The sequence below is a fragment of the Aplidium turbinatum genome, chromosome 4 (assembly GCF_918807975.1).
Source record: "Aplidium turbinatum chromosome 4, kaAplTurb1.1, whole genome shotgun sequence".
NCBI lineage: Eukaryota > Metazoa > Chordata > Ascidiacea > Aplousobranchia > Polyclinidae > Aplidium > Aplidium turbinatum.
In genome coordinates, this window is record NC_137475.1 from 28,135,274 (window position 1) to 28,156,994 (window position 21,721).

A 21,721-nucleotide genomic window follows, 5' to 3' on the forward strand; every position below is an offset into this window, starting at 1 on the left:
TTAAACATTGGGGGATGCATACTTTTATACAATCACCGGACCTCGGTAAACAGACAAGAAATCATGGAGATAAAAGCGCTACCAGTGCTCTTGTGAATGACTGCTGCAAGATTAAGAAACAAGCAAAGAAAAATTGGCACCTCCAGCGGGATTCGAACCTATGACCTTCCAATGAATAGGCCTACATAGGCCTACTTAGTTTTTCAAAAAAAAAACAGAAGTTATAGCCTACTTTTCTTCTTGTCTTCTCCTTCACTAGAATCACTACACTTAGTGTAGGCTACTATAGGACAAAGTCACTAGTCAGGAGACTGAAAACAGTAGAAGCTACAGAAGAACATCTGCAAATTTATGACAAAACTACTAACTTTCAAACACGTTACAAGAACTTGTTACAACCGAACATATTGCGTCTTACGGTAGTGCGCATTGAAAACTCATTAGCACTGTCATTAAGAATATTTTGGTGAATGTTGCAAACAATGCTAAGATTCAATCAATCCTGTCCCAAAGTATTTCTCAGCCAGGTTTTCAATCTACGAAGATTGGAAAACGACCTCTCACAAGCAGCAGAGCTTACCGGGCAATTAAGAGGATGTTAATCAGCTTGAGTATTTGAGAATAGAAAGGTTTTTCCAACTCGAACAATGCCTGGTAAGCTCTTTTAGCATCGTACAGAGATTTTGCTCCTGTTACGTTGCTGAATGAATCAATTTGATAACTCATCGATTGTCTATTCAGCTCTGGATAATTTTTGACCATTTCAGGAACTAAGCCGGTGTCGAAAATTCGTGCAAGTGCTTTATAGGCCTACTTTACCGAATCGGAGTTCAGGCTACTTTAAAACCGTTCGGTCAGTTCAGAGATAAACTGTCCATGAACGGATTGTAAAGTATTTTATAATGCAGTTGAGTGTCAGCAGCAGCCATCGAGCCTCCACCCAATCTTTCAAGGACTCTTCTTTGCCGTGGTGCTTGAAAAGGCGTGATAAAGTTAGCAGCAAATTTTTCCGGAGGTGAAACTGCATTTTTGTAATTATTTTCAAACTCCAAATCACGATATTTCTCTTGAGTGATGTTCAAGGTCTAAAACAGCTCTTCACAATAAAAGTCAATGTCAAGCTTTTCTCCTTGCAACGTGATACTGAATTGCTCTATAAGTGCCAAAGGCTACAAAATCAGCACAAGTACCAAATATGTTTCTGCAGTTTCTTTATTAGGCCTACTGCAGTGCCGTGGCCAGTGGCGTAGTCCAACTCGTCTTTAATACCTTCAATGAAGGTCCTTCATTGACTAGCGTCAAATCCAAGACAATTTAGAAATGTGATCAAACATCAATAAAAGAAAAACAGCAGCAATTCGAGATGCTTGCAAGCAACTAAATTGAAGTACAACTTCATAGCAAATAATTTTTTTCTGAATTATTTGGGGGGATGCTGCCAAAATATTGGGGGGAGATATATCCCCCTTACTTCGGCACCACTGGTTCGTCGTCGTCGTCGTCGTGTGAGCGTCTGGGGCCGAGGGTCTATCCTTTTACCACCCCAGATTCATGATGTTCCCGAACTACACTGGAAGGATACTAGAGAGCAGCCAGTCTTTGGTTTCATCATCCATGACACGCAGACCTTCCACTCCTTTAGGTGGCTTGAAGATGGAACAGTCATTGATGATGTGGTCTGCGGTCTGTTCCTCGGCACCACATTCACAGGAGGAGGAAGAGGCCATTCCCCATTGGTGCATGGTTGAGCGGAAAAGCCCGACGCCCGTACGGAGACGGTTGAGGCGCACCCATGCCTGTCTTGGTAGTGTCAGGCCGATGGGGCGTGTGTAGAGATGTAAAAAAACGGTTTTTTTTTGTTTTTAAAAAAAACGAGCTCGTTTTTTTTTGTTTTTTATTCGTTTTTTTTGTTTTTTTTTACCTATTTTGACATTAAATGTCACAATATGCAGCAATTAGAGTAAACTCATTGCTATAGCGTCTCTTTCAACAAAGAAACAGTCTCATAACTCGTATAACTTACTTTAAATCAGACTATATGTCTGGTATAGGCCTATTTTTTTCATTGCAATTTTGTAGGTCCCAAGTCTCAACACACGAGCCATAAAAATTTCTCACTGTCTCAAATAGTAGTAACAGTGTCCTATGGTTGGCACATCTCAAGTATTGTCTGTACTTTGGTCGAGCCAGTTGTTAAATGCAGTACCACACTCGTGTACAGTTTCGAAGCCACCTGGGATTTTGGTTAATGGGCATGTTAGGACCAGGTGGTCACTGGTCAGTGTCCTGTTTTTCTACTTAACAAAGGCACTTTTGAGCAGCACTCCACACCTTTTCCAGTACAACGTCAAGAGGTTGTTCCAGTTGATGTGCATTTGGTGCAAACTTGATGAAAATCACACAAGCGGTTCTCGAGTTATAAGTGAAGTAACCTTAGCCACTAGGTGGCTTCATAGATAAGGAGCAATAGAAAATGGCAATATCTCAAGAACCGCTCAACATATTTGGATAATTTTTAGCTCTACCCCATGTTTTCTGGGGTGGGCTATCTGTTTATGAACATTAAAACAAGTTTTGGCGACTATTTTTGAGATAAAAAGAAATTAACCTCTTGTCGTTACGCACCAATAAAACCATGATGCGTAACTTTAAAAAAATTTTTTTTTAATCGGGTAGAGGAAAGATTGATGAAAAGTTTGACAAAAGCAGTGTAGTGCTAAAGCCCCAACTTTTAGCCCAAATCACATTTAAATGAAGTGACAGATGGAAACATTTTGTTGTTTTTTATTTTCCCTGAAGAGTTCAATAAATACTCCTTTGTGATGTCATAGTCATGTTTGTTTTCCCTTAATTACACCATTGTGCTGTCATAAACATTTTTAAAAGAAGTATGGTTGCACTTATCCATCCAAGTTGAACTACTGTAGTTTTTAGGACTTTTGAGACTTTAGCACTTTTCTGTTTTTGCCAAACTTTTCATCAATCTTTACTCTACTCAATAAAAAAAAAAAAAATTAAAGTTGCGCATCATGGTTTTATTGGTGTGTAACGACAAGAGGTCAATTCTCACTCCTTTTTACTCCAGCGTAGTTCCCAAATAAAATAAGTTTTCATCTTTGAAGTTTGTTTTGTATCTTTATCCTGCATTGCGGTAGCCTAATATGGGTAAAACTTTATACTTGTCAGGAAAAGTATTATGAAGCATTTATTCACTATGTGAACACTGAGCAGTGCTGAAAAACTTCACTTTAAAGGGAAATTTCTTCATTCAGGGTTGGTAGTTATTAGCAATAGGTAACATGGGTGGTGGGCATTTGAAAGGAACATTAACCAAGTCCAAAACCTTTTCTGACAAATGCACTTACTTTTGACAGCTAAAAATATCAGTGATAAGATCTCTTGCATTATGTCACAAATGATCTGCAGGAAGCATCAATGACAAAGTGTCTAAGACCTTTTACAACACACGAAAAGAATACTTCTGTTTCAACGTTTATTCAGTTCAGTTCAGTTGTTTTTTTATTTCTGACCATCATATCAAAACAATACATACGTCAACATAGCAAAGGTCGAGAAAAAGGTAGAAGCGACAAAACGCGAACGTTAAAACGTGCTTGTGACCGAAGTAAGTTATTGAGTTGAAAAAAATTTGGCACGGTCGCAACACCTTCAGAAAAATTTAAGATATAAAGGGAAAAAAAAAAAAAAAAATGTAACAAAACATATAAACATATATAGGCTACAACTTTATTAGCCTACATAACTTTAGCTGATATATTGAAGATTTGTATGGACAGTTGCTATGAAGATCGGCCATGGTGCGTTATCAAGAGTGCTGATGGTCTTAAGGTTTATAAAGCATATAGGCTACATCGTTGTTAAGCTATCAGTTAAAAAACATGTTTAAACAAACTATTAGCAATAGCTTGCATTAGTAAATTACCACAAACAAGGTAATGTGTGTTCTGAATACTGCCATCTTGTTTTTGCCAAAATTTCGTCAACCCATTGAGTGTGTACAAGAATAACCAGTAGGCCTACCAGTATACTAACATCGTAGGCTACCTTCCATAAAGGGCACTTCCATAAAAGGAAAAAAAAATTAACTCATCTACATTATGTCATGTATCAAATTGCATTAATTCAATGTTTGTCAGGTCTACTGCCACAAACATGCCTGAGAATGAAAAAGAAAGTGAAACAACGTATAGGCTATAGGGCTATGCAAAAACATATGCTGCTGCCAAGCACACACACTTAGGAATTTCAGCACACCAATAAAAGCAATTTTACTAGTTTAATGTTTTTCAAGAGCACTATAATGAAACTAATCTGCAAATTGTAAAAAATTTGCAAATTTTCCAGAAAAATATGAAAAAAAACAAAAAAAAACAAAAAACGCGTGTTTTTTTGGCCCAATTTTTTTTTGAAAAAAAACACGTTTTTTTTAAAAAAAAAACTGTTCGTTTTTTTTGCATTTACAACTCTAGGCGTGTGTCGGCGTCGGGGATGAACGAATGGAGTCTGGTGGCGTTTGACTTCCATTCAGAACTCCATTTATGGTCTGCCCAAGTAGCCGCAGAGATGTCTTGTACATCAGCTTCGTTGATAAGAAATTGAGCGGCTGGCACGAATGGGTGTCTTGATTTCAGTCGGCTGGGGTGCTCGTTTGGGAGAGCAGAGATCTTGTGGTGGAGAAGGTGGTTAGGCTCCAGTGCCCGTCGACCAAGTGGCTTCTTCGCGACGAAGCTCAGCGGGTTGGATGCCAGCGAGAATGGGGAGATTTTCCAATGGTGTGGGACGCAGGCATCCGGTCACTGTGCGCTATTTATGGCAGTGTCGATGTTGTGGCAGTGAGCACTGCGGCACCAAACAGGTGCACAGTACTCTGCTGAAGAGTAGACAAGGGCTAAGGCTGCTATACGCAAAGTGTCAGCCCTCGCCCCCAGCTAGAACCTGCCAGGCGCTTGAGTAGCGCAGCGCGGGATGTGAGTTTCTTGCACAGTGACATCAAATGGTGGCGGTATGTGAGCGATCTGTCCAGTGTTACCCCAAGATATCTTCCACCACTGGTTGATAGGATAGTTTGTTCCCGGTACCAACGGAATCCACGGAGCCCAAATCAAGACACTTTTAAGAAAAGTGCTCTAGGTAGGCTATATCCAAAGAATACAAGGTGGTTTTTCAAGTTCCCGGCCTGGGTCAAAAAGTAGCCTACCCTCTGTCAACAACGCTACTGCCCAACACTTAGTTATCAATAATTAATCTCAAAAGAAAGTAGAAATTTCAAAACATTTGAAGTCACAAAAAACTCAATATTAAACTTAAAGATATACAACATCATGCGTCAAGGATAAATAATAATATAGTCAAATCAGTTTGAGCTGCAAGTTACAGGCCTACTCAATAGGCTACAGTAGGCCTAGTTCTGTTTTATTTATTTTAAATTTAGCAACATTTTTATGCTTTGATGAGTGGATAAAAAAGTTGCTTTAGATAAATGTGGAACATATTTGACGAAGCAAGATTTGGGCTACCAAAACTTTAAATAACATCATAGCCTAAATCTTGAACAATACGTGGCAACACTAAAATTTTAACGTATCCTCTTCCCCTGTCAGGTAGTTTGATATTTCGTTTTAAAAAATCAAAACCATCAATTTGGCAGTTTTGTTTCTCACATGGCATTTATGGTACACAGCTATGAAATCGGTTTTACTTTTATGCATTTTTTGAAACTAACAAGTCTGTGGAGTCGGCCCAAAATATACGACTCCGACATCTCGGTTTATAACTGATCGATTCCAGTGTTGCCAGATTTATTTAGATATTGCCCCTATGTTTTTTAAACTTTAATTTTGTTGATTGTGATCGAAATTAAAACCACGATTTTCGCAAAAACTTACAACAAGCACTTCTACGTTTTGTATCAAGCCAGAGTCGGCTTTTTAACAATTTCGTACATGCCAAAATCCTTTCAACTCCACAGCTCTACTTACAACTAATCTCATCTCTTTTGAGCTTGTAAAAATGGATGAAACAGGATTTGGTTTTGAATAAGTGAAAAACTGGCCTTGCAGTCGCCAAAGCTGATGTCGATTTCCCAAAATAAAACATCAGGCATTAGTATAAACGTGATGTTTTCAATGAAAAATTTTCAGCTGAGTGAGAGGTGTAAAAACCTACAGGGCTACAGCAAAAGCTCACCAATCGTCTAAAACTAGTCCAAACGTTAGTTTTCCGTCACTACGTAGCTACACGCCGCATTGGAGTGGAACATCCAGCATGCAACACAATGAGACTTTTTTGAGACAATTAGAGTATATTACAAACCGATACAAGAGATACAACAAAATACGATCTACTCAGCAAAATTCGCCTTTTCTACATCGACTGTGTGCAGACGTTGAGTCAATGTAAAAAGGTGTTTTTGCTTACCGGGAGAGAAACGATAGGAGTGCATTTAGATTGCCGAACATCGATCAATCAACATTAGTTCCGAACAGGCAGCACAACGCAGGTAACTTTATGTTAATTTCCCGATCGCCTAGACCTGCTACAACGAAAAACCGAATTGTTTAAAGTGAACTTTGAAACGAAGTTACTGAGCAAGACAGTCATGTGTTTCCTTGGTAAAACTGCTCAAAAAGGGTAAAACAAGGAATCATAAAGAACCGTTTTTTTTAACGAATACTTTTAATATCTACTTGCCTTCTCATCCAAAACAGGGATTCTTAAGCTTTTTGGGCCGCGTTGCCTTGACGCCAGTTGTAAAACTTTGTGCCCCCCTTTTTTCGTTCACGTTATAAATCAAAGTCATACTATATAAAATTTATATTTTGAATTTTAAAACAAGGCAAAAGATTAAGTGGATCACAATGCACTTTTCCTCGCATTAATGCGAGTAATGTAGGCTTGGCCTAACTTCTTTTTCGAAATCAGCAGTTAAATTTGTGGCTTAGTTGAAGGCAATGTACATCGCATGTCAGGTTCACAGTTGTTTGTTCAGAGCTTGTGTCTTCACAATTGCAAGTCTTCACCTTCGCACAAAATAGCCTCACAAACAACCATTGTTACCGAACAATGGACTAAACAACAGCAAGAATAAGCGCTGAAATCTGAAGTCAAAGCAAGGTCCACTCACCTCACCAGTCAATAATTGTGACACAAGAAACGGTGTTAACAACGTTTTTGTGCGTGACTTGTACAATACAGTAGCATACTAGTGCAACAACCTACTACCTTCACATCCCCTTAGAAGAATTTTCACGCTTACCCAAGAGGGTGTCCTCCAAGTTTAAGAACCACTGATCCAAAAGTAAACGGTTTCAATTAAACTTATTAATATACATTCCAGCATTTGCATTTATCTACAACAATTGGAAAAGACTGCACTACGGCAAGACAATTGTCTCGGCTTGAATGAACACGATCAATGACAACTGCTAGACAAACAACAGACAGCTCACAACAAAATATTTTCTGCATGAGCTTATTGTGTGTCTGTACAAATGCGCACGTTACTCTTCCAGTGACAAGTAAAAATGAGGGTAACACTGAAATTATGTGTTTGTCTAAACAGAGCATATGGAATATAGATTAATGTATGTATCAGCCTAATTTGTATCTACCCAGCAAATTGTTATGTGTACATGGTTTCAACGTCATTAGACGCATAAACAATATGCGTAAACTATTGAATCATACGCAAACAGTTAAAAGATTAAAAAAGTTTTTTTCAAGTTCAATCGATCAAGAGTTTGGATTTCTAGATGGCTTTAAACTTCAACAAAATTGTCGTTTTTGTTGCTGTAAACCTCTTTGCCATTAGGTAACGTTTTATAACAAATTAAGTTCTTTGTATCACACATAAACAATACACAACAACTGCGAGTTACGAACAATCCATGTAAAAGACAAATGAAACCTTTTACAGACAAAAGTGGCGAGCGAAATTAGATACACGCAGACTTAAACACACCATCATACGTCTAAATCATTTTTAGTGGGAATATAGTCAATAACAGGAGCTTTTATAGACAAGCCAAGGCCTTCATTAGAATCTTCTAATTTCTTCAGTAGTTTCTGTTGCGTTTCTTTCTCTCTTTTTGTAGCAATGGAATCGATTGCTTTGGTTTGAAGCAGAAGTTGAATTTCGTCTGCGGCTAAGCTCTCGTACCGCAGGAGGGCGGTAGCGAGAAGTTTGTGTTCAAAGGATTTCTCCGTCAACAGCTTTTTAGCTTTTTCGTAGGCATTCTGTAAAAAAACATGTCAAGGTCACATAATGCAAAAGTTTCTGCAAGCACGAGTATCGATTTCAGAAAGTCAAACTTGCTCTCGGTGAAACATGTAATTACACAGTGTGTACACTGTACACTGTACATTTTGACTAAAAAATTTGTCACTGGCAATAGATACATGTTTTATGGTCAAATCGACAATGCTGAACGCGAATTTCACCAATAAAATGAGCTCTTGTGTACCATTTTTGAGAAAAAGAGATTTTAAAAAATTAGATAAGTTGTATTATTCTATATAATATATAACCAGAGTTAGGTTGCACTGTGTTAAATAAACGTGGTAAAGTCAGAGCTAATAGCGCCTGTGACTAAATCCAGTTGAGGCAAGACTCAGAAGTGTTGTTCTGAATGTTTGCGCTTGTATTCAACAGTAAAGTCTCTCTTCCTCGACCAGCAGAATCCGGCCAACATCGCCCGGCTATCCTGGCCCTTGTATCTTCTACTATATTGTTGGCCAGATTGTGCTCTCCAGGGTTGTATGATGTCCTAGCCGGCCATTCCTGTTGAATGTAGTGGTATTGTCCGGACCGACTGTCCCATAGACATGAGAAACTACAGTACTTTGTGTACGATACCCCAATTGCACTCCCAACAGCATGTTCAACACTTTGAAGTCTCCACACTGGTACCATTGGAATGTATCCTATTTGATAGCTTCCAAAATAGCTTTCATATTTTCTCTTGACTCATTCATTGTTGTAGAATATGCAACAGGGACTGATGGCTTTCTATTCCCATTATGCAGTGGTATTGCTTTGAGACTTTCCTTAGAAGAGTTGATGAAGAGTCCCCAGTCCTCTGGATCATGTTGAGCTTCCAGATCACCCATCAGTCCCACAACATCATTGCAAAATGTCAGCTGGACCCATCATCAATCACCTTGTTCGAAAAAAGTCAATGAACTCCTTTCCTCGTTCACGAACACCCCAAACAGTGACAGCTTTATCTGTAAGTTTTTACTGTTGCAACCGTGAAGCAAGTAACTCTGTATGTCTCATTGACAACTCCAGTGCTCTGGCCAAATCGTTGAACTCTGGTAATAAGATTTCGTGGTGGTTGCATCGTGGTCTGGGTTCATGGCAGTCAGATGAGGATGCATGAGAATCTGATCTACAGTGCTTGAGTCATTATCACTTTGTTCAGTCATTGGATATACAGGAATGGATGTCAGGGTCATCAGCATAATGCTGCACAAGTCGTATTGCGGTGGGAACATGAGGAATGAGGATACACAATGGCAGCCCGATTTGCGTTATTCAATACTTGGGGCAGTTTCGTTATTTGCGTTATTCAATACGTTATTCGTGGGAGCAAGTCTTTTAGGCGCTGACAATTAGGCACTGGTCTAATAGGCGCGCACACTGTGGCGTCTGGATATTTAGGTGCGGAGCACTGTGGCGCCCGGTCATTTAGGTGCTATTCCTAGTAAAGTCTGTAGATTGTAACAGCTTGGCAGCTTGCCAGAAAATTATATCATGGCTTCCGTGAGTGAAGCTGCTTAAACCGGCAATGCTTTTCACATAAAATTTTATATTGAACAGAAAAATATATTGTTGTTTTATTGATTTATTATTGTTTTATTTGTTGTTAGTCCAGGTTTGCGTTGGTGAAAACTTTATCAATAAATTATTCAAGCTTCCGAACATTATTGGAAGTAATCCTACGAAAGTATCCCTACGTCGTAAATCATGGCAGATCCATAGTCTTTGCCTGTCCTTTTTTGGCTACGGTAATAATATAATATTTTGTGTGAAAATCATTGCCGGTTCAAGCAGCTTCACCCATATATTTTTCTGTTTAATATAATATTTTGTGTGAAAAAGCATTGGCGGTTTAAGCAGCTTCACTCACGGAAGCCATGACATATTTTTCTGTTCAATTTAACATTTTGTGTGAAAACGCATTGCCGGTTTAAGCAACTTCACTCACTAAAGCTATGACCAACAACGCACACGCATTAACAAAACAACATATTTTTCTGTTCAATATAATATTTTGTGTGAAAAGCATTGCCCTACGCCCCTACCTGCCAAGCTGATACAATCTGCAGACTTTACTAGGAATAGCACCTAAATGACCGGGCGCCACAGTGCTCCGCATCTAAATATCCAGACGCCACAGTGTGCGCGCCTATTAGACCAGCGCCTAACTGTTAACGCCTAATAGACGTGGACCCTTATTCGTTACTTGCGTTATTCAATACAGCCCGATTTGCGTTATTCAATACTTGGGGCAGTTCTGGATGGTTAACACAGGATCACTTTCGAGAGTCAGATGTAGAGGGTTTCATGGTAAATTTGTAATATGATGTAGGCCTAGTAGACATACACAATACACATATGTATTTAGGTACCGGTACATGTCCAATACATTATGGTGGTTTGAAAAATATTTTTTTTGCAATTTCAACATGGGCAGTTCTGCAAACCTTTAAAAAATTACATTTACACAACTTGTTTTGGTAGGCCCCAAATCCCAGCCCCCTAGCCCCCAATAAAGGTCACAAAAGGTCAAATTTATTAAAAAATCCTCTAACTCTCTAATTACTCATAGTAGAAAGTCAGTTTTGATTTCAAAAGATGAAGAATATCTATGTTTCTATATGTCATAAAAGGAACCTTTTCTCTAAATGCATTAGTTTTTGAGATAATTAAAAAAAATGCATTTTTTGGGGTATTTGGGTCAGTCCATGCCAAACGTCCTGACAATCATAAAGTTCTCTGTTTCACCCACTTCGATTTTGCTCAAACTAGGTCAATATGGGGCGACTTCCTGGTCAGAGACATCAGGGGCGTCCACGTTTGGAAATCTTCAAAAATCTTTCAACACGGACAAACCAAAATTTTGAAAACCTAATTAGAAGTATGGACATTGGACAATCGATTGTTGTGGAGACTCACGGTAGCCGACGCCTTATTCAAGCATAGCCGATGATGATGAGGTCAATATGTTATTTAGCATGATATAGGCATGCATTACAAATTTTAGCTCAATATCTATTATAGTTTCGGATATATGATGCTTTAAAGCTTTAGGTACCCCCTAAACTTTTCCGCTTTTACAGTGCAAACAAAAATTCAGTTTTTCAAAAAAACGGTACACAGGAACATCTTTTAATGGCCATATTCGTGATCAGCGACCCCAAATTAGCTAGAACCGATGTTTCTCTCCCCAGTGACATTTTGTTGTACACACTGTGTTATCAGCCTGAAGTTGATGAAAACCGACACTCTCATTACTCAATGCTTACATTCAAGATAGCTTTCACTTCACTTTCAACAGAACGTTTAGTTTCCTCGCTTAAATGGTCAAGGTCGTACGTCATAGGGCCCATCTGCAACAGATAAAAATCCTAAATACGAGCTATGTAATATCTGCAAGCGGGCCTTGCCGTGACACTGTTTGGACGTGGCAAAGCAAGCAGTCCGATGGTATTAGCTCTGAGAAAATAGTTGAAACATAGTAAGAAATACTGAACTCATTTTAACAGTAAAGATTTTCAGTACGATATACGTATGATTATATTTTCAACACACATCAAGCAAGCTCAAACACTGCTTCGAAGTATTTTGAAAGCACTACACCTTGCTAAATGAGCAGCTTACAATTTTAGCTTTGTATATCGCTTAAAATCGACAGATGACAGAAAAAAGGTATGTTATTTTAATCCTAATAGTGCTTTTCAGACCAGCAAATGTGCGATTCTTTCTTCCCATAGGGCAACTTTAAACCTCTGCTCAAGGATTGTATGGTAAAAATGAAGTCGTTGTTCACAAGTGATTGCGAAGCAAGTAACACATAGTACGTTTTCATTTACAAACGTCATCGCAAATTGTAGCTTTGAGAGTCAAGGATTACCTTATCAGACATGCCAAACCGGCACACGATCCCATAAGCCATACTAGTGGCAGTCTCGATGTCACTGCTTGCTCCTGTGCTAACGTTATCTTTCCCGAAAATCAACTCTTCTGCAACCTTGCCTGTCAAAAAAAAAGACTTTAATTTTTTTTATAAGGGCACCAGTCACCACGGTCGTGTTGGGACAAGTGAATGATTGCGTGCAGTGGTAAATTTTCAAACCAAGCATTTTTCCACTGTTGTAACGGAATCAAGAATAATTTCAAGCACTGTATACAGCATTTTTTCAATTACTGAGATCGCTTTAAACAACTCAGGTATGACAAACGACCGGAAACTTAAAAAGGATTTGAAGAGTTCAATTGTTCAATGTTCATACAAGAGCGTAGAAAGTAGAATTTGCAACACAAAAAATTATTTCTCAAATTTCTAGCAAAAATAAACTTAACTCTGAAGATCTTTCAATTATTATGGTAAAGATTCTCTGAAAGCATCCAGACAAGGTATTTAACCCGTCAGCAAAAGTTATTTTTTTACATCACTTTCACGTCCCTAGACCTTCAAACAACATAAAAGAAGTTTTACTCTGAGAAAAATCGAGCACATACCTCCCATGCACACATCTATGCTGGCAAGTAGTTTCGACTTGGACCTCGACAGCTCGTCTTCTTTAGAAGGCACCAATGACACGTGACCTAGTGCCGGACCACGCTGCATTATGGTAGCTTTGTAAATGCTTTGAGCTGCGGGAGTGTAGTGGGCCACCAGAGCGTGGCCGGCTTCATGGAAAGCTGTGTTTTTCAACTCGAGGTCAGTTCGGATTCTTGTTTTCAATTCCGGACCCATTCGAACCTTGTCAAGCGCGAATTCCAAGTCTTCTTGATCGACCTTTTTCTTGTTGATTTTGACAGAACGCAAGGCGGCTTGATTGACCAAATTACTCAAATCAGCGCCGGTCATTTCGATTGTGAGGGAAGCCAGCCGGTCGAGATCAACAGTTTCCATAGCGACTACATCAAAACAGATAAACATTAAAATTTAAAAATATCAGATCTCTAGTCGAGTTTAACCGACAATCGACGTATCTAATTAACCAAACAAACAAAAGAATAACAGGATTAAAGCTTGAAACAGATATGCCGGTCAAGATAAAAAAAATCCCTGGAAATTAGCATAAGATCGCCCATTTGATACGATGAACGAGTTGCCAACTTAAACGCCCATCTAAATCCAGACAGGAAGTATCTACCACAGTGCATGGAAACCGAACAGGAATGTACCTGAGACTAGTTTGTCAAGATAGAGTTGCAAGATTTGCTTCCTTCCTTGGATGTCTGGGAGCAGGACTTGTATCTGAGTGTCGAAGCGACCGGGACGGATGAGTGCCTTGTCGAGGACCTTCGCATCATTGGTGGCAGCAAGCACTACAACTGTGTCGTTGTCTGTAAAACTACAAATAAAGCGCAGTTGAAATGAACTAATCTCTCTAGTTTGGTGAGCAAGAACAATGGGAAAAGTTTTGGAGATTTAGATGGCAGCCCACATAATCAAGGATTGCCCGCTGCACAGTGCACAAGCTTCTCCATGGTAGTGGTATAGAGAGCCTAGTTTCCATGGACGATAACACTGACAGATGCTCTGATGTTTAGCGACAGCACAAGAGAGAAAGGTGTACTGTAGTGTATAATCATGTGGATCTATGTGCAATGATAGTAAATCAATGAACTGTTGCCAAGATGTCACAATGATATAAGTTACTTACCATTAGCAATTCTGGAGTGACAAGGACAAAAATCATACTCTGCATCAAAATTAATCTCAAACGTTTAAATACTGAACTTTTAATTTGTGTATGGTGGAGAAAATAATAGAAACAAATCAATAAATGAAATTGTATTTACCCATCCATTTCCTGGAGGAGCTGGTTTATAGTTTGTCGTGCGTATGGTTGAATGGTGGTGTTCGCTCGTTTGCCTCCACATGCGTCTATCTCGTCCAAGAAGATGATCGAAGGAGCTCTTTTCCTAGCTTTATCTGAAGAAAATAGAAGTTTTTGTTGCACTTTGATTTGTGCTGAGCCACAAAGGCAGATATCCAGTCACTAACCGAACAGCTGGCGGACTCTCAGCGCACCCATTCCAACTAGCAACTCATCGAATTCTGATCCGGACGCATAGAAGAAGGCAACACCCGCTTCACCAGCCACCGCCTTCGCAAGGAGGGTTTTCCCAGTGCCAGGTGGCCCGACGAGCAAGATACCTGACAGCAGTAACAAATTAGAAAATGATATCACAGAAAAATGTAATTTTATAACTTGATATTAGAGCTCAACCAAGACACTCTTCCCATCATTTTTTCGCTGCAGATGATAAATAATTGGTTTCACTCTCTTTGCCGAAAATAGCGTGATTCGATTGCGATTCTGGTCGTGTGATCCTTAAACGTAAATCACCAAGTCTGTTTTTTCCATATCTTGTTAGGTTGGCCGATCACAGTTTGGTGAGGCCAACTGTGCAAAACAGTGCTTCTTTGTTGCTTTTTTTTCAGTAACTAAGCAAACATGCGATAATGTCAGCTATTTTACCAGAACAGGGCTACCCCCATCACATACAACGGCAAAAGCAGATTCCTCACCTTTGGGCAACTTAACTCCTAGATCGGTAAATTTCTTTGGATCCTTTAAAAATTCCACAATGTCGCAAAGTTCGGCTTTCACTTCATCGGCGCCACGGATATCGTCGAAAGTCACGTCTGACGTGAGGCCATTGTCTTCAATCGATTTGCCAAAGTTGACTGCGTTTAAAAATAAACAAAAAAAATGTTACAATGCAGCTTTATTGGAGCAATCGTTTAAACTACAAGGTATCTGCCATTCACCACGCTCGTATAGTGCAAATGATTATGGTTATTCCCTGCAAAACTGGGAGTGTAAAAATTTCCAACTCGTGATTTACTTCGAGAGCATATAATTAAGTTGAAAAACCGAACACACCATGTTCAATATTACGCATGAATTTGTGATAAAAGTTGTGGTTGAACGATTAAGCTGTTTTCGTAAACTTGCATGGGGAAATGGTTTTCTCTGACGTCTTCGTAATATCAAAAGGATTTCAAAAATATGAGCGTTAATAAATGTCATCTTCGTATGAAGTGCGTGCAGTTTTGTCGCTTAATCTATCAAATTTCACTAGTTGGGTTAACCCTTCTACTATACTCATCTTTCCGTCGCTATTTTTATTAATTTGAATATCTGTAATGTGCATTGTGCAATGCCTCGAAATACGTTCTATCCGTATGATCTTTAGTTTTCCCTGGTTTTCTACTTCCAAGTGTCTTTGTAAGTATATAACTTTTTCCACTTCGGAGTTTCTTAGTGGATATTGTATCGAATGCATGGCTCATTAATAAGCTTAAAAAGTAAAATAATATGATATAACAGTATAGGCTACTAAAAATAGCAACCTACCTTTGACGACATTCTTGTAAACAAAATAAGCGATCACTGCAACCACGAGAATGGATGGCAAAGCCTTGAACAGCGACGAATAAACGGCTGAAATCGAAAACATTCAATCAGATGATCGTCATCTATCAACCTTTAAAAAGGTGGTGCATTTCAACCAGCGACTACATAAAAGCAACAACGTCACCAAACTTTAATCTGTTATTCATAACATAGCGTATAGCCGTATAGTGTCCCACACCGTTTGCTCACTGATGTAGGACGCTATGGTGCGATATGATGCGTTGGGCTTGGCAGGGGGTACTGCCTGTGAGTGTGGAGAAATGCAGACGGCAGTGCACATAATCAAGGACTGCCCGTTGTACAGACAAACCAATGGTATGAAAGGCCTAGTCTCACACCAGGTAGTAGCCGACCAACGAGTGCCCTGGTATACAGCGACAATACGAGCGAGCATATATCAAAGAAAAGGTAACTTTTCATTTTGGATTCAATCTACTATAAAAAATAAACAAACTTAGATTAGACGCGATGGAGTCTTCCCGGTTGGAATTTTACTTTTTGTAACATATAAATTCATACGTTTCCAAACCACTAATACTATGACATCATTCGAGCGAGTGCACGTTCATCAACATCACTATTTTTACGTCAGTCGCTTTCAGTTTAACTCTGTTTCGTTGTATTCAGGCTTACGCCCGGAGGTTGAAGATTTGCAATTAATGGACGAGAAGAAAGTCTATCGTTGTGTCCATCTTCAAGTATGTATTGTATATTGTGGGTCTGCTACTATTCGGTGAGTTCCTAACCTCTAACCCTAACTTCTAACTCTAAAACGGCAATGATATTTAGGCTACGGTACCCGATAATTAAAAATCACCGAATAGAGATCGGACTCACCGAATCGGACTCACCGAAACGGGCCATTCCGGTATATTGTATATCGTATTAAAAGTCCTCCCAATATTTAGTTTTGGGATAACAACATGACAGCAACAGCATTATATGTTGGCTACGTAATGTGGATGCAAATATCGGCTTACCGCCATTCCCGTACATTTATGTAAGTCTTCAAAGTTCATTCAACCGCCGCAAAAAAAAGATCGGATACGACAAAGAGAAAATACAAATATTTGAATAAGAACTTCTGATGATCCGTATAGGTGAAACAGGCTGTTAATGATTCAGATAGTATTATAATAACTATATTTGATTTAATACAATTATACATATATTTTAGGAATTCAGGTTTAGAGGTTTTTTTTGCAGATTAAATTACAGTTGCAATATTTAATATCTTCTCAGGAAGTACAGGTTTAGAGATTTTTTTTGGCAGATTAAACTACAGTTGTAATATTTAATATCTTTTCAGAATTATCGATTCTTTACTGTTTGCATGTTTTTTTCAGACCTTCTGATGATCCGTTAGGTGAAACAATTTGTAAAGGCTTCAGATAGTAATAACTATATTTGATTTATATTTTATAATAATACATAAGCTGATTTACTTAGAACATTTTCGTAGTTTAACCATGACTGAAAAACAACAGTTTCTTACAATTGTCTTGCTTTTTTTCAGAGTTTTTCACCAACAACTTTATAACTTCAGCTAAATCGACCTTTTTTTCGTCAAGCCTTTCTTCTGTCTTCACGTTTGGCTGCTGAATTCAAATCAAAAGGGTTTAGTTCAAAGGCAGGCAAACTTAGGATATGGGCTATATAAAATGTTGTAATTCAATAAGCTTATAAGAAATGTAGCTTTAATTCTGCCCATTCTCTGGCGAAACATCCAGCAAAAAAGAATTCCCCACTGAAGGAGTTCTCAACCAGTTGTATGTCTTTGTCAGCAGAAGACATCAAATTGAAACACGTTAGCAGTAAAACAATAATAGAAATTTAATAAAGGACACAACAGTCACAACATTGTATTAAGATTCATGCATTTTTCATCCATGCAAACTAAATTTTTCAGCCTGTACTCAATAGAGCAGTTTCAAGTTGGTAAGTACACAAACCACACATGTTATATAACAAATTACTTTGGGTTCTTCTGGTGCCACGAAAGTTCTTGTCTTAAAGAAACGGATCGGCTGATGGTGATGATCTAATAACACAAATACAAGTGAATCAAAGTTGAGCAACACAACAAGGGATGTGAGATTCGACATTGGAAGCTGTATATCAGGGGCATGTACTCTTTTATCTGAGAGCCAATATGCCTTGATAGATTAGATAGCGGGTTTAAAAACAGTCAGTCAAAAGAAGACGCAATAGTTATGTATGAAGCAAAATCACAAAAGTTGTTAAGTCAATTTTTATTAAGCAGAGGATAAACACATAATGGAAAACAGTGTTGCACATAACTTACAGCTTGAGTTCAGAAATAAGTGAATACGTTTATGCAGAGGTGATGATAGTGGTTGTTTCAAAATAGATCTAGCTTCCAACTCAGCACAGAATGACAAGATGGAGGTGCATGGCATCATGCGATCAAGATAACATGGCAGAAATGGAATCTATTTGAAAAAGCAAAATGTTAACCATCACATATTTTCATAGATTATACATACAGTAAAGATCTTCAATTCAAATTGTACAGTCACAACAAAATAAATTATGGAGCTTTAGGTTGCGCATCTTTTCAATAATTATGTCAAAACTTATCTTTAACAATTATCTCAAACACAAATGGTGAATATTATAAATAGGCTGTACAAAATTGGCTGATACGGTAACGTTTTAAATCAATAATGAAAAAAAAGTGCTTTTAAAGTTTTTAATTTTATAAATCTTTGAGAGTTTTCATTGTAAATAGTTTCCTTAGTGCAGATTGACTAACATTTTTTTTTATCTATTCATGACATCATTCCTTTAAAAACTTAACAGTAAAAAATCCATATCTTAACGGTAGATTTATTCTTGGTTGCAGATCAAACTTTAGGAGTTTAGTTGTGTTTAACCATTCAAAGCAAATATGATTTTCAAAGCAAAACAACTTTTCATTGTACTTCAGGCATGCTTGATGAACTTTCCACACTGCTCTCTGCTGTTTTAAGCTTAGCATCATTTCCTAATTCCTTAGCATGTTTGTGTCTTCTTAGCACGGCATTCAATCCACTGCTCCAGATTGGAGCAAGTAACTGCAAAATAAAATCAGAACATCATCAACTTATTGAATGAAAACAAATCTTCATTTTAAAGATGAAGCTTCAAACTATATTTATTTAAATTTTGAACAAATATTTGTGGTTAAACAATCGTATATGTGCAAGATCATATTCAAGTCTTTAAGCATATTCATTCATGGTAGTTTTTCATAACCTAAAGGAAGATGGTATATAAGTGTCCTAACAAAAGATATTGTAAGACAAATTATACGGATAAAAAGACAAAATTGCACTTCCGGGTGTGAAATTACAGGAATACTATCAAGTGAGCAATACAACGGTTCCCGACCTTTCATTGAAGTGACCCGTGTTTTTAAAACAATAAATTTTAGTCCACAGCCGTCAGAGCTTCAACTTGAGTTACGAGCAACTCAGAATAACCCCTTTTTAATATCTAAGAAAAAGGAATATCCAGAGAACTTTTAGAAATTTGTCTCAAAAGAAAGTCTAATTTTGAGAGATGCTGCTTTAAAGCTGTAGCACACTCAATGTTTGGCAGTACGACGTACGTATAGTCATACACCTACCTAAGGCTATAATGGTGAAGGTGTGTTTTCCAGAAAAAACAACACCAACAAATCGAAACTAACTTGGAAATGAAACTGCACATATGCCTATACATGGTCATAACTACAATATTTGTGGGTACAAAAGTTATTGTTGAAAAAGCATCTCCACCACAGACATTGCGTCAATTATTATTAAATGACATCATAATATTTTCTTTTCTGTAACTACATGGCCAGCGATAAATTTTAGTTGGACCACGCTGTGCTAGACAAAGATTGTTAACTTTCAACAGTGAATTGTTTAAAAACATTTAGCATTGTATCATATGTGAATAAAGTACTGCGGATTAAAATGCTCATTTGTAAACGCAAATTTTCTTAGAAATTTACTAAAACATAAGTGCAATTTTCTCTTTTTTTCTGTGCAGTAACACACAGAATGACACATTGCTAACTCTCATAACTGAAAACATGTAGTACAAAAATATTTACATCAATATACCTGGGAACCGATGACATTACTTGCAGCAAACGAAATCATGATGTATTACAAATCTTACTTGTATTTTCATACAAGATCTACACACCTTGATATTGGAATAAATAGTAAATTAAAATCAAAGTTGATAATTTCCAAACTTTTCAAAAACACTCATGTTAACAAATTATAAAAAAACGTTTGAGGCATGTGCGAGTTTAGTGTAGCAGCAATGCAGCATACCCACATAAATGCGTGTGGTGTAAAAATGAAGAATGAGATATGATGAACTGATGCATAACACTAGAGATGAGGAAATCTATAGACTAACTTGTTACGGCAATAGAATATGGCGTGAGATGGCATGGGCATGTCCTAAGGAGGAAGAAAAGAATGAATGACTTAGTTGGTACGGTACAGAAAGCGACAAGTTACAAACCTAGTATTAAAGCCAGCATTTCTTTGTTGTTCGAGAGTTACAAAGAAAATTAAAGAGCATCATGCTTAAAGTGATCATCTGGTTACTTAAACATGAAAAGCTATTTTAATTGCAATATAGTTTTTTTGTTTAACTGTTTTGAAGTTTGAGCATTTCCCTAGATGAACTTTCATTCGCCAAGAGGAAGAGGAAGGTTTCCATATAAAATTGCATGTGACCTCTGATGCACCACTGTTTGCTCTATTTCACTAATGTCAAACTTGTTTCTACACAACACTCCAGCTTTGATTTTAACACATAATTTGTGCATATTGGATAGAAAGTTGTGAGGTATGGTCGTAAAATATCTTCTTATGGAGTTGATTTCAAAATTGGTATTTGGTATGATCAGAGGTGGACAACTGGACATCCGTTACTTTAAAAGCAGCACACTACCCACTACTTGAGGTAAAGTAACGCATGCTATTGCCACCAATTCATAAAATGTATCGCGCTGCCGCTAAGGTCCATGTGCATATTTGCAGCCATCAATATAATTGCGCCCACTTCAAAAATTTGTAAATATTTTGCAATTGAAAATGATTGGACAGAAAAAATTTAAAAGTTAAACTATCAATAGGCCTAATAATGTTATCACAACTTGTGCAAGTTTTATCTTTTTTGCGCTAACTATAATATGACTTGTTTTTTGGTTTTCAAATTGTGTTTTTAGACAAACTCTGTTTTTATAAAATAAAAAATGGCATCCTGACTTTCAAGTAGGGATGGGCAACATAGAATTTCAAATAGTTGCAATCCGAATATCTAATTATTCGAATTAAAATGACATTTCGAATCGAATTTTCCAAACCGAAATTAAAAAATCCCCTTTTCCGACTACCAAATTTTTTTATCGATTTTTCGCTGATCAATTACATTCGGCTCAGCGATAGCTCTTCGCTCTAGCGAAAACGGCTAGCCAGCTCTCTACCAGTGTGGTTTGTGGACGTCGGAAGACCTTTGTGCTGTGGATTTGCATTTATTTTTATCGTACGAAGCATGGAGCACAATTCAACTCTTTATGAGGCTACCGCTACACCTAGTGTCATAAGTTCCACAACAATGCAGCAATCCAATGAAATTTATGATCTATTGAGCTCTGGTGTTGAAGGGACAAATACTTCAGCATCAAGACGACAAGGAACAGCTTTCAGCTGCTGAAGAAATCCGATCGTACCTTAAGGCAAAAGTGCCAAACAGCGATGCAAGACTGCAAGTGAATGGTGGAACAAAAATAAAGAAAAGTTCCTGCTGTGGTTTGATCTTGCCAGGAAGTATTTACTATTCAGCCTAGTGTTGGGCGATATTGAAAAAAACAAAACGATACGATATTTGAAAAAATACTCGATATTTCGATACTTTTCGATATTTTTGTACTAATTAAGAAAAGAGTTTCTCAGTCTTCGAAATTAGTGTCGGCAATTGCCGAGGTGATTGCCGACGCAGATGCATGAATGGCGCATTAGCG

At 37.9% G+C, this 21,721-nt stretch overlaps 1 protein-coding gene across 1 annotated transcript; it reads right to left on the bottom strand.

Annotated features, from left to right (window-relative positions):
• Positions 1-6,309: 6,309 nt before the first annotated feature.
• LOC145769356 (ATP-dependent zinc metalloprotease YME1L1-like) lies at positions 6,310-19,885 on the bottom strand. Its single transcript, XM_082580967.1, has 14 exons — positions 19,800-19,885; positions 18,630-18,761; positions 17,990-18,137; positions 17,661-17,725; positions 17,180-17,282; positions 15,625-15,711; positions 14,793-14,951; positions 14,265-14,417; positions 14,060-14,192; positions 13,439-13,608; positions 12,767-13,168; positions 12,159-12,280; positions 11,551-11,634; positions 6,310-8,256 (listed from the first exon to the last, which is right to left on the bottom strand). Exons 1-14 carry the CDS (start codon positions 19,836-19,838, stop codon positions 7,984-7,986), a joined length of 2,070 nt encoding a protein of 689 aa, XP_082437093.1. The 5' UTR covers positions 19,839-19,885; the 3' UTR covers positions 6,310-7,983.
• Between the last annotated feature and the right edge of the window lie 1,836 nt (positions 19,886-21,721).

Coding starts and splice junctions, on each gene's coding strand:
- LOC145769356 (XM_082580967.1), bottom strand. CDS start 19,838: ATGATTTCGTTTGCTGCAAGTAATGTCATCGGTTCCCAG. Junction 14,193..14,264: donor GAGAGTCCGCCAGCTGTTCG/GTTAGTGACTGG, acceptor TATTTTCTTCAG/ATAAAGCTAGGAAAAGAGCT. Junction 11,635..12,158: donor GGTTTGGCATGTCTGATAAG/GTAATCCTTGAC, acceptor TATCTGTTGCAG/ATGGGCCCTATGACGTACGA.